This window comes from Hipposideros armiger, unplaced genomic scaffold (assembly GCF_001890085.2).
Source record: "Hipposideros armiger isolate ML-2016 unplaced genomic scaffold, ASM189008v1 scaffold_212, whole genome shotgun sequence".
NCBI classification, from domain to species: Eukaryota; Metazoa; Chordata; class Mammalia; order Chiroptera; family Hipposideridae; genus Hipposideros; species Hipposideros armiger.
In genome coordinates this window covers 2,356,472-2,368,815 of record NW_017731562.1, presented here as the reverse complement: position 1 = coordinate 2,368,815, position 12,344 = coordinate 2,356,472, and the positions used below count along the sequence as shown (strand labels likewise).

The window sequence follows — 12,344 nt, the reverse complement described above, 5'->3', positions numbered from 1 at the left end:
ATTCTCAAGTTGAAAATCTGCATATAACTTTTGACTTCCCCAAAATTTAACTGCCTGCTGTTGATTGAAAGCCTTACCAATAACATAAACAGTCAATTAACAAATATTTTATATATGTATTATATATTATATTCTTACAACGTAGGCTAGAGAAAAGGTTATTAAGAAAATCATAAGGAAAATACATTTACAGTTATTTATTGAAAAAAAACAAAACCCTGTGTATAGGTGGACCCATGCAGTGAAAATCCATGCTGTTCAAGGGTCAACTGTACTGTTCTTTCCATTTTTTAATAGATTTGAAAATTTTCATTCTAAAAGGTTTACAAAAGAATATTGCACCATTTTAACCAATAGGTGGCGCTGCATTGTCACCTTGAGAAGAGGTTGATGGCAGGATGAGTACATTAGCTTATGATGTTTAAGATATACTGATATTTATTAAAAGCTTTCTTTGCTGTTTGTAAATAGAAGTCAACACTTTAAAACATGAATTGAAATCTTTCAGGTCTCATAAATTATGACAAACTTCTAGTATACTGATTGCTTAATAGTAGAATTTGGAGAAACTTTTAACATACCACATTGTACTAAAGCACTCTGTCAAATACTAGGTTTTGATTTTTCATAAAACTTAACTCAGAAATAAAGCTAAAAATAAACCCAAATTTCTTAGCCAAGAATTGATTTATGTTTTTAAAAGTTCACTCTGGCTATTGTTTGGAGAATAGGGAGTAGATACAAACAGTGGAATAGGAAGACAGGAGGCTAATAGAATAGAGGCAGTAGAACTGATGAGAAATTGTCCGATTCATGGGTTAAGCCAGCAAGACTTGCTCTTGGAAGAATAAGATGTTTGGCTTTAGCAACTAGTAGTAAGATGGGAAGCTGGAAAATCAGTATCTTTGGGGACAGGTTAAATTTTAAATATCTAAACGTCATCTGAGAAGGTGACTAGTAGACAGTTGGATATGAGTACCTAGGGCTCAGGGGAGGGGTCAGGGTGGAGGGTATTCAGTTGGGAGTTAGAAGCCTATAGATGCCATTTATAAAGCATTGGACTAGATGAAATCATCCCAGCCCAATGAGGATTGATTTAGAAGCCGAAAGCCTTTGGAAAACTGAAGCCGGGGTTCCTCCTAAATGTAGAGGGCAAGAAGAGGGAGGACAGCCAGCAGAGGAGGCCAAAAAGGAGCTAGCTGCATGTCTCAGGTAACGAGAGAAAGGCCTTCCAAGGAGGAGGAATCGGTCATCTTTGTCAGATGCGGCTGAGAGGTCCAATAAGATAAAGACTGATAATTTCACAAGAGTGATTTCATAAGATTTCATAAGAGTGGGTAGGACAAAATCCTGATCAGAGTGGATTAAAAAGAGAATAGGAAATGAAGATCGAATGAGTATAGAGAACTCTTTTGAGGGAGGTTTGTGGGGGTTGTTTTTTTTTAATTGAGGTTTATATATATAGTAAAATGTCCATATTTTAAGTGTATATTTTGTTTTCTAGTGTAAGATAGTACTTATATTTGTGTACTGATGGAAATAGCCCAGTTGAAAAAGGAAGAATTGATGATGGCAAAGAGAGGAGATAACTGCAAAGCAAAGCCTGGTACAGGCAACAGAGGATAGCATATAAGACAAAAGTGAAGTGGTTGGACTTCGAAGCAGGAACAATTCATTCATTTTGATAGTAGGAAGGGCAAAGCATAAGGCTACAAAAGCAGGAAGGTCATCGAGTTGTTGGTAAGATGAGAGTTCTCTTCTGATTGCTTCCTAGTGTATTAAGAAGTTAGATTTTTGGTTAAGTGTAAAGAGTTGAAAAGGAAGTTAGAGATTTAAGGAGTGAAAAAGTGTAATTATGGGAATGGAAAAGTAAAATGACTAGAGAAATGTAATAGGGTTGCTAAAGGCCCATTTGAGTTTATTTAATCATAACTTTTAAAGACACCTATCACACAGTGGTTTTTATATAGCCATGTTCAGCTCCATTGGTGTAGGTACAGTAGGCAGAGAAAGCAGGTCTGAGGTTTGGTAGGTGAGTCTGGAAGGAAGGAGAGCGGGATATGGGCATGGGTTGTGCCCTGGGAGGTGTTGATAGCCCCTGACCAAGGACAGAAGTGAGGGCCCCTCAATGCTGGATAGTAAAACATGCTGCGGGAATGGATTGGTGGATGCTATATAGTTGCCTGAAAAGAATTCTCCTGTATGCTACTTAGTGTATCTGGGGGAATTATAAAATGTAATATAGTTCTCCAGAAACTAATTTTATCCTCAGTTTACTTTCCAATGTCTCTGTATTACAGGAATGGTTTGCAGTGTATGTGGAGCTTAATCAGCAAATTGCAGCCCTCTTAAATGCTGGGGATGAGGAAGACCTCGTGGAACTGAAGTCACTGCAGCAACAACTTAGTGATGTTTGTTACCGACAGGCCAGTCAGCTGGAGTTCAGGCAGAACCTCTTACAAGCAGCTCTTGAATTTCATGGTGTTGCCCAAGATGTAAGTGTCTACTCTGATTGCTTTTCTTTTCTTCAAATTTTCTGGACACTTATCTGCACATAATTTTGGCAGGTTTGCATGTCTCCTAATTATTTTTCTGGAACAGCAAAATAATGTACTGGTGGGGGAAATGAGATAAAATTATTTGATTGATTTACTTTTTTATTTTTAAGTCAATCTGCATGCAACTAAACCTTTTTTGTCTAAATAGAGTGTCCCAACTTAGTAGATACGTTTTATTTCGATTGTTTCTAAACGTTTATGCTTTATAACATACATTGAAATGGAAGTTTCAGTACTTTTTTCACATTCTGCTGACCTGGATATATTTCTTTGTCTTCCTGGTGCATGCATGTGTGTGTTCTGTCTTTCAGATGACATGTATTCTAATTATTCGTTCTTGTCTTTTAACAGCTTAGTCTTTTTCGAGTATCATTGTGATAACCTCATTAGATATAAGCCTCATTAATCATTAAACACTGTAGACGCTGTTTACATCAGGGTTATCTCTTTGGTGTCCCTCTGCTTTAGTTGTCTCAGCAGTTGGATGGCTTATTAGGGATGTTGTGCGTAGATGTAGCACCAGCTGATGGAGCATCGATTCAGCAAACTTTAAAACTGCTTGAAGAGAAGCTGAAAAGTGTTGGTAAGCAGATTTTAAAAACGCTGAAACATAAGGGTTCTTTTTAAAAATATATCATTAGTGTGGTCAGACTTATACTGAACTAATTATAATTATTTCCAGAAACACTGGAAAAATGGTATAAAAAATGTTATTCCCTTGAAGGGTGTAATTTATGCTCAGATGTGTATTTTTCGTTGTTGCTCAGTCACTCTGCCTTCATTGGGCCTTCAGCCTTTCTTGTGTACCCACTACAGGTGCTATGTCTTGCATATACTATGAGCAGTTATTTGTAGTGCATGCCTAAACTGTGATTAGCTGTGAAGTGTTCTGTGGTAAACCCTGTATGCCCACAACTGTGTTTAATGCACTGATTTTTGTTGTTGCTATAGCCTAACCTTGAAAAAATAGTTGGTTTGGTTCTGTGCATTTGCTTCTCCAAGCTGGGACTATAGCCAAGATTAATACTCTAAGGGGAGGATGGTCCAGTTTCATTAAGCTACTTCTCTCACTTGACATTTAGCCCTTTTAAAATTTAGTATAGTGGGAAATACAGTGACTTTCCCTAGGTCATGACTGGAGAGGTGGATGCTGGATGTAAAAATGGGATGCAGGCGTGCATTGACTGGGACAGGAGGGTAAAGGGGAATGGAGGAGAGAAAGCAGAGTCTAAGGCAGAGATTTAATAGAAAATGGTGACACATGATTGAACCAAATTAATTGCAGAAAAGGACTTGAAGGAATGGGTTTGAAAAGTCATATTTGTATTGGCATTTGACTTGTTTTCAGCCTTTGTTATTTTAGCAGATGGCATACATAATACATAATTTAGTATTTAATATGCCAAATGAAATTTGTTTCAAAATGGCAGAAGTTTTCTTGAGCCACACGTTTCCTTTAAAAAAGATAAAGTAAATTACAGTATTCTAATTTTTAATATTTAAACATATCCTAAGTGTTGCTTCTTGTTGGGTATAAGCTGGGTAGTGCCTATACTCAATGTTCAGTGTCCTTTAACAGTGACATTATGTGATTGTTTTGAAATCTTGCAGCTCATACATTTTTTTGAACAAAATATTTGTCCTGTTCGCCTAAAAATTGGATGACGTAAAAGCAGAAAGAAAAGACTTGAAAAATCTTACTTGTCAGAATAGAAATTCTCACACTTCCTGCTTTCAGTTTTGAAAAGTAATTATTACCTATGGAAATTTACCTTTTGGAAATTCTCTTTAAGGAGAATTTGGCATGAGCGGGAACTCCAGTTTGAGTTACATTTAAAGGGTTGTGTTTTTGCTTGAAATGTTTAGAGGACTCCATTCCAAGATAGTTTTATGAGTGTACAGAGCTGTTACACTTGGAGTCAAGTACTATATCTGCTGAGAGGGTTTACTTGAGGGTGGGAAAGCACCTCCATTCTTGAAGAGATTAAATCTAATAACTTTTGTTTTAGATGTAGGATTGCAAGGTTTGCGTGAAAAAGGTCAAGGTCTTCTGGATCAGATCTCCAATCAGGCATCCTGGGCCTATGGAAAGGACGTAACCATTGAAAATAAAGAAAATGTGGACCATATCCAAGGAGTGATGGAAGATATGCAGCTTAGGAAACAAAGGCAAAGTTTGACTGTTAATGTTATTTTTTGCTAAGACAACATAATTAAAATGAAAAGTGATAAACTGTATATTTTTCATTCAAACTACAAATTTTTACCTGTTATATAGTAGGCATGTAGTAAGTTTTTGGTTAATGTAATAATTACTATATATAATTGCACGAACAAATAATGACAATTTGTTCAAATAATGGGTACCATTTCCCTTTTTTAACTCAGTAGTAAAAATTTCAGTTATACTCAAGTACTTTACATTCCATATCCCCAGTGTAGCTATGACTCTTCTGTCTTTTAAGAAGACCTTTTTTGGGGAATTTTACTTTTCCATTTTTATTTGGTTTAATTACTGTCAAATCTATCATCTACATTGATCTGTTTCTTCATCTAAACTTCTTACAAATTGTCATTTCCATTGTTTTTATATTTGCTGTAGAAGGATTAGACAATAGACTCTGTTTATTAGAGTAAGAAGATGGGTAAGAGTAAGATCATGTTTAGTTTCATTTGATAGAGAACTAGGAATTTAAAGGGTTCTTTGAAAACTCAGTTTGCAACAGCAACTGTAAGGTGCAGTCGTCCCTCCATCTCCGAGGGGGATTGGTCCCAGGACTCCCTCTTCCCCCCATGGATACCAAAATCTACGGATGCTCAAGTCACTTATATAAAATGGTATATAGTATTTGCTTATAACCTACGCACATCCTGTCACATACTTAAAATCATCTCTAGATTCCTCACAATACCTAATACAATGTAAATGCTTTGGAGATAGTTGCTATACTGTATTGTTTAGGGAATAATAACAAGAAAAAAAGTCTGTAGTGTTCAGTACAGATGCAGCCATCATAGGCCTAAATACATAGTACACTTCAGCAACAACATAACGTTTTTTTGAGTATTTTCAGTGTTAAACTCGATGCACAGTACATTTATTCTGTTTTTTTTAATTCTAAATATGTCCAAAAATGGCATGCTTTTTCACTTACAAAGCACTCCATGAAGACCACTAAGTGCACTATAAAAGGTCTCCATTCCTAAAAAAAAATCACTGTAGTTTTCACTACATAATACATGTTAGCAACAGTGTAATATTTTTTCCCCAAAGTATTTTTGATCCACGGTTGGTTGAATCCACAGATGTGGAACCCACAGACATATGGAGGGCCAACTGTATTGCAAAGGAAAGGATTAAATTAATCTTGTGCATGTATACACAATCTAGCATGGTTATATAAAATTTTTGCACATTTAGAAATTTTAGGGTCATCAACAAAACCTACAAAAACTCCTATATCACAGGGAAAGAGCCATCAGGCAGAAATTCCTTCTACCCCCATATCTGCAGATTTATGTGTCTCATTATTTATTCTCATCAGACAGGATGATGTAGCTCTGCTCTTATCAAAGCCGATCTTTTCATGTGCCCTCATGTCTCCTCACTCCATCAGCTCCCACACTCTACTCCGAACCCTGTCCATCACTTACATGCTTAAATCACTTCTAATTTTTAAAAAGTTAAACCATTATATACATGCATATACTGTCCCTCTTCAGTTCTTTGTCTTCTAGCCCGAGAGCTCTCCTTCCTGACAGCTAAGTCATTTGACGTTCTCATCTACACTTGTCCTTCCTCACTACCTCCGATTTACTTTTTAGCCCTCCTCCGTCTGACTTTTGCTCTCACCATTTCACTGAATTTGCTCTTACTGATGTCACCAGTGAGTTTATAATTGCCATATGTGATAAACACTTGATCTTGCTCAAAATCCAGGAATACTTTTAGTCCTGACCTTGCTTCACCACTCTGAACAGCATTAGACACAACTGAAATTTTCTTTCTTCTTGAAACTCCCTGACAACTTTGTCTTCTTTGAAAACACCCTCATGATACTTCTCCTGGCACTTGCTTTTCAGTCTTCGCTGTTTTCTTGTCCTCTAGCTAATGGCAGTGCTTCCAGGGTTTGTTCTGAAGCCAGATTCTCTTCTCAGGCTGTGTGTTCTTCCTGGACAGCCTCACTACTTGAATGACGTTCTGTAAGATGATCATGACCAAGCAGTTAACGGCTCTGATGCACACCTCTCCTCAGTGCTTTAGACCCGCAGTTGCACTTGCCTACTGAGTATCTCCACTGGATGCCCTGTACACTCCTCAAACCTAATAGGTCCAGGTTAGGATCATTCGCCCCCAAAACTTCCTCTTCTCTCTTAATGTCCTGTCTCCGTTAAAGTTACCATCAGCTACCACACTTGGGATTTGTCCTAAAATCCTTACTTGTTCTCATCCCTAGAGTCTAGTCAGATGTCCAAGTTCTGCTGCCTTTGAATCCTCAACATTTCTTTGTTAAAGATTTTTTTCTCTTATCTCTGGTCTTACTCCTGTCTAGTCTGTTTTACACGAGAGTAATCTTCGTTAAATTCCACTTTTAATTATACAGTTTCCCTGTGTAAAACCCTTCTCAGTGACTTCCTGTTTTCTCAGATGAAGTTCAGTCTCCCTGGACTAGTGTAGGAGACCATAGTCTAAGCCTTATCCCCTGTAACTTTCCCACAAAAGCACACAGTTGTTTTCATTTTCCTGAATGCATCATGCTATTTCATGCATCCATGACTTAGACTGCTTCTTTCTTCATTTTCTGCCTTGCGGATTTCTTCTTATTCTTCAAGACTCAGGGATACTTACTCTTGGAAGTCTTTTTAGATTTCTAAGGCAAGTTAGTCACTTGTTACGCAGTTCTACAATAACATTTATCACATTGTTTATTTAAACATCCTTCTTCCCAAATGGGACACCTTAATAATAAGACCACGTCTTATTTTTTTCAAGCACATTTTCCAATACCTGACTATATGTATTGAATACTTGGATGATATCATCTTTATCATTAAAGTATCCTTACATTGTTTTTGAACTTCAGATTTTAAAAATAATTATCATCATCACTTCCCTTTGGTCCCTTGTAGAATTACTTTAAGTTGCATTTTGACAGTATGCTATAGGCTTTTACTGAGGGCATCCTTATAAAAATAGCCTTGTGACAATGATGCCTGTATTATCAAGCTTTCTTTAAGAACATCAGCTGTAGTGGAGCCCGGTGCCTCCTGGTTAACTTGTCACTCGTGTTTGGGATGGCAGTGAGATTCTTCCTTCTCACCTAAAATACATGGAATCAACATGGGAATGAAGGGGATGGATCAGAGCTGAGTTAGGTCAAGTCACCTTAAAAGTTTAATCTGTATGTTTTCTGGGCAGACTGCAGTGAAATTAAAAAAAAAAAAATTGTTTTTCAACACCCAGAGATCAGTGGAGTTTTTTTCTTCTTAAGAATATAGAGGGCGTTTTTTGTTTTTCTTTTATTGAAAATTAGATATTACTCTGAGTCATGTAAAGTGTTAATTTTTTTATTTCTTTGAACAACATCCTCTAGTATATTTTAGAAACTTTGTATTTTTATCTTTGAGGCTTATTTAATGCTAATTGGCAATGGACATTTCTTTGTGTTTTAGTATACTACTAGTTTTTGCTTTGCTTTGGTACTTTGCTTAATGCATGTTCTTAAGAGGGTTTTTTATTCAGTATCATTCAGGTATTTTGAGGTTTTGGTTATGATACAGATGTAGCTATCCTTAAAAGTTATACAAATCAATACAAAACAGTTCAGTCTCCATAGTGTAGGACTAAGTATTTTAATATAGTATAAAACGTGTGCCAGATGATGATGTTATAATAGCAACGGGACCGAAATGATGTGCTCAATTTATGTTTGGGTTTATTAGATGTGAAGACATGGTAGATGTGCGAAGGTTAAAGATGCTTCAGATGGTACAGTTGTTTAAATGTGAAGAGGATGCTGCCCAGGTAAGGATCAGTCAGGTACATTATATAGTTGCTTTTTCCTAGAAGATTGATTTCACCTAACTACAAGCAAAAGTATACTTTTTTCATGGTCTTAAGTAACATTGTCAGATTCTTATTTATCCTGTTGAAATAGTAAAGTTTTGTATTCCCGGTTATCTTACTGGTCTCATATGACTTCTCAATGAAATCCTTTATCGAGCTAGAAATTAGGATTATTTACTATTTATTATTGTTGACTTGTTTTCAGTTACATCCCAGGATAAAGGCTGGACAGCACATTGCTGTTTAACCCACAAGAGCATTTTTCAACTAGATAAACAATTTCCTATCTTTGTGTAGTTAGCATTAGAACATCATTTCAGCTTGACATAGAGGAAATTTATGATTTTAAATGGTAACAAACATCTAATGAGATTCCAATAAGATCTACATTACACAAACACATGATCTTCTATTAATGTAAATCATGTGATATTAACTTTAAAAGAGTGTTTCTCTTTAATAAATTTTGTCTTTAGATTTTAAAAATTTTGAGGGGGAAGAGAAGTCATTGATTATGTAGCTTGACATTGAATAAAATGAACTATTAGGAACTAAGGTTATAATGGATTAATTAATCGTGATCTAACCTTTACTTTTATAAATATGATGTTGTGATACTATAAATAAAAACTTAGGAATCCACCTTCACTGTTATTTTGTTTTCATTTAGGCAGTAGAATGGCTGAGTGAACTTCTGGATGCTCTGCTGAAGACCCACATCAGATTGGGCGATGACGCTCAGGAAACAAAAGTTTTACTGGAAAAGCATAGAAAATTTGTTGATGTTGCACAGGTGCAGAACTGGTTATCTTCCTTTTCTACAAGCTCAGTGTTTGAATAGCTTTCTGCATGATTATAATTTAACTTAACCCTCGAAGTCCAAGAAGGTTAGTTACACGATGCCAGAAATGTCACAGAACTAAGAAAATGTCTGCCGGTGCATCCAAACTAGCTGCATAAACTTGAGAGAATGTGTGTTTTCCTGAATACAGGTTCTGTATGCTCCATCCAATTTATATTATATAACACAGTATTTTTTAGACAATCTGTTTATTCCCAAAAGTTAATATGAAATAAATGTTAACATCAGTAAATTCAAAACGCCACTTTCTGCATCTCACCAGTGTTAGCATAACAACACAGATTTGTGTTGTTGTTGTGAAAAGTATCTTAATTAATTTCTCTAATAATTGAGTTCATAATGTAACAGTTGTGGTTTCCTGTATGGGATATAAAATACCTGTTTTCACCCACTTGTCTCAATAAATGAGTGAACAGACATTCTTTTTGGCCCGTGGATTTCAGCACAGTGAGATGGGGAAAACAATTGGAAAGAACTTACTGAAAGCTGAAAGTATTGCTGCCTCTTCATTATTTATGCATGCAGACAATTTATAGTAATAAGTAACAATCATTCAGTATTGATTTCTAGCAGTGTCCCTCACTTGCAGCCACAGTCCTCCTACACACTTTCTCTCCTCCTTCTCAGAATTCTTATAATTCCATGTTTACTTCTTTTTTAGAGCACTTACGACTATGGAAGACAGTTGCTCCAGGCCACCGTTGTGCTGTGCCAGTCTTTGCGCTGCACTTCTCGGTCATCTGGGGATACACTTCCTCGACTGAACAGAGTATGGAAACAGTTCACAATAGCATCTGAAGAGAGAGTGCATAGACTGGAAATGGCTATTACATTTCACTCAAATGCCGAAAAGGTTCGCTTTTTAAAAAACGTAGTCACAATAGTATTTATTGTGTATGTTTAAAATGTGTTAATTTTAATCATAATTATGTGATTAGTCTGTTTTTTAAAAAATATGTTAATACCATTGTTTAAAGTTTGTTTAGATATAATATATTGTCTTAGAGAGTTCAAATCAAATTCTCTTAGTAATTCATGCCAGTGGTGGAGTACTGTGTTTGCAGAAATTCAAAACCATTCAGTAGTCCTCCGTCTACAGTGCTGCTCTCGTTACCAAACATGATACCCATAATGTGCTGTCCGTTCTTTAGGATGATGACCCCCATCTCATTCATTATGCCAGAAAAGGAAACTTAGCTTCTGTGGCTATTACTAATTGCCATAAATTTTTTAAAAGAACATTTTTTAATTTTATAATGTTTAAAGTAGAGATTGTCCAAAATGAGAATAAGAATAAAAATTAAAACCTTTTTTCATGTGTTATTTTTAAATATTAATTCCCGAATTTATTATTTAATGAATTAATTAGTCCCAGAAACCAGAAATGAAATATGCAGTGTTGTTGGGCAAATTTTCAATAGGACTTTTTCCTTAACCAGGCACAGTGAAAATTTATAGCGCCCAGGCCTTACATTTTTCCATTCTGAAGAGGAGCTTTATTATGTAGTTAACTTTGTTTTAACCTGTTAATATGAAAGTTTATATGTCAGGATGTTCAATACCATTCAAGATATGAGAAACCTAAGTTGTAAATGTGATTGCCTAGTCTGTAGAACAGAAGAGATGTTCCCAGGAACCTCAGGAATTAAGCAGTTTCTGTCTGTGTTAGGCAATACATCTGTTGGGAAATATTTATAATAAACTCTTTTTGAGCTTGTCACTGAGCTCCACAGGTCAGTGTTTTAGTTTAAAATGGACCTATGACAATGAAAGAGGTGTGCAAAATGGCTTAACTTGTTTGTCTACTGATATTTTTAACAAAAAATATTTATTGAAGTATAATACTAACATAGTATACAGATTGTAAGTGTTCTGCTTAATTTTCACAAAGTAAACACACCTGTGTAATCAGTGCACTATTCAAACAGAGTGTTACCAGCACCCCAGGAGCTCCCCCAGTCCCTTGCAGTCACATTGCTTCAGCTGCCCCTCCCTCCCATCCAGGGGTGACCACCGGCCCTGTTTGTAACCACTGAAAACTTTTCAGGATACTGCTTTTTAAAGGTATCTGCAAGAACATTTTAAAACCTAGACCCCTTTTGAGAGATCATATGAGAATGTTGTCACAAATGACAGTATTTCATCTTTTCTTATGGCAAGGTAGCATTCCATTGTGCACGTGTACCACCTCTTCTTTACCCAGTCATCTATCAAAGGACGCTTTGGTTGTTTCCATGTCTTGGCCACTGTAAATAAAGCTTCAGTGAACATCAGGGTACATATATCTTTATGGATAAATGTTTTCAGATTTTTTGGGTAGATACCCAGGAGAGGGATTGCTGGGTCATATAATAATTATTTTCTTAATTTTTTGAGGAACCTCCATACTGTTTTCTATAGTGGCTATACCAATCTGCATTTCCACCAGCAGTATTTGAGGGTTCCTTTTCCTCCACAGCCTCTCCAACACTTGTTATTACTTGTTTTGTTGATGATAGCCATTCTAACACCTCATTGTTATGAATGAGGTGGTATCTCATTGTGGTTTTGATTTGAATTTCCCTAATAGCTAGTGAAGTTGACCATTGTTTCATATTTCTGTTGGCTCGTTTGTATGTCTTCTTGGGAGAAGTTTCTGTTCATGTCCTCTGCCCATTTTTTAATTGGATTTTTTGTTTTTTTGTTGAGTTGTATGAGCTCCTTATATATTTTGGATATTAGCCCCTTATTGGAGACATTGTTTGCAAATATCTTCTCCTGTTTGGTTGGTTGCTTCTTTGTTTTGTTGATAGTTTATTTTGCTGTGTAGAAGCTTAGTTTGATATAGTCCCATTCATTTCTTTTAGCTTTTACTTCC

The 12,344-nt window shown here is 36.0% G+C and overlaps 1 protein-coding gene across 2 annotated transcripts in view; it reads left to right on the top strand.

The window, feature by feature from the left end:
* Nucleotides 1-12,344, top strand: part of SESTD1 (SEC14 and spectrin domain containing 1) — a 97,260-nt gene that overhangs the window by 72,622 nt on the left and 12,294 nt on the right. For both annotated transcript variants that reach the window (XM_019654027.1, XM_019654028.1), the window contains exons 11-16: nt 2,301-2,495; nt 3,027-3,141; nt 4,568-4,727; nt 8,502-8,583; nt 9,296-9,418; nt 10,149-10,340. In XM_019654027.1, coding sequence (XP_019509572.1) covers nt 2,301-2,495; nt 3,027-3,141; nt 4,568-4,727; nt 8,502-8,583; nt 9,296-9,418; nt 10,149-10,340 — 867 coding nt within the window. The remainder of the gene's footprint in view (nt 1-2,300; nt 2,496-3,026; nt 3,142-4,567; nt 4,728-8,501; nt 8,584-9,295; nt 9,419-10,148; nt 10,341-12,344) is intronic.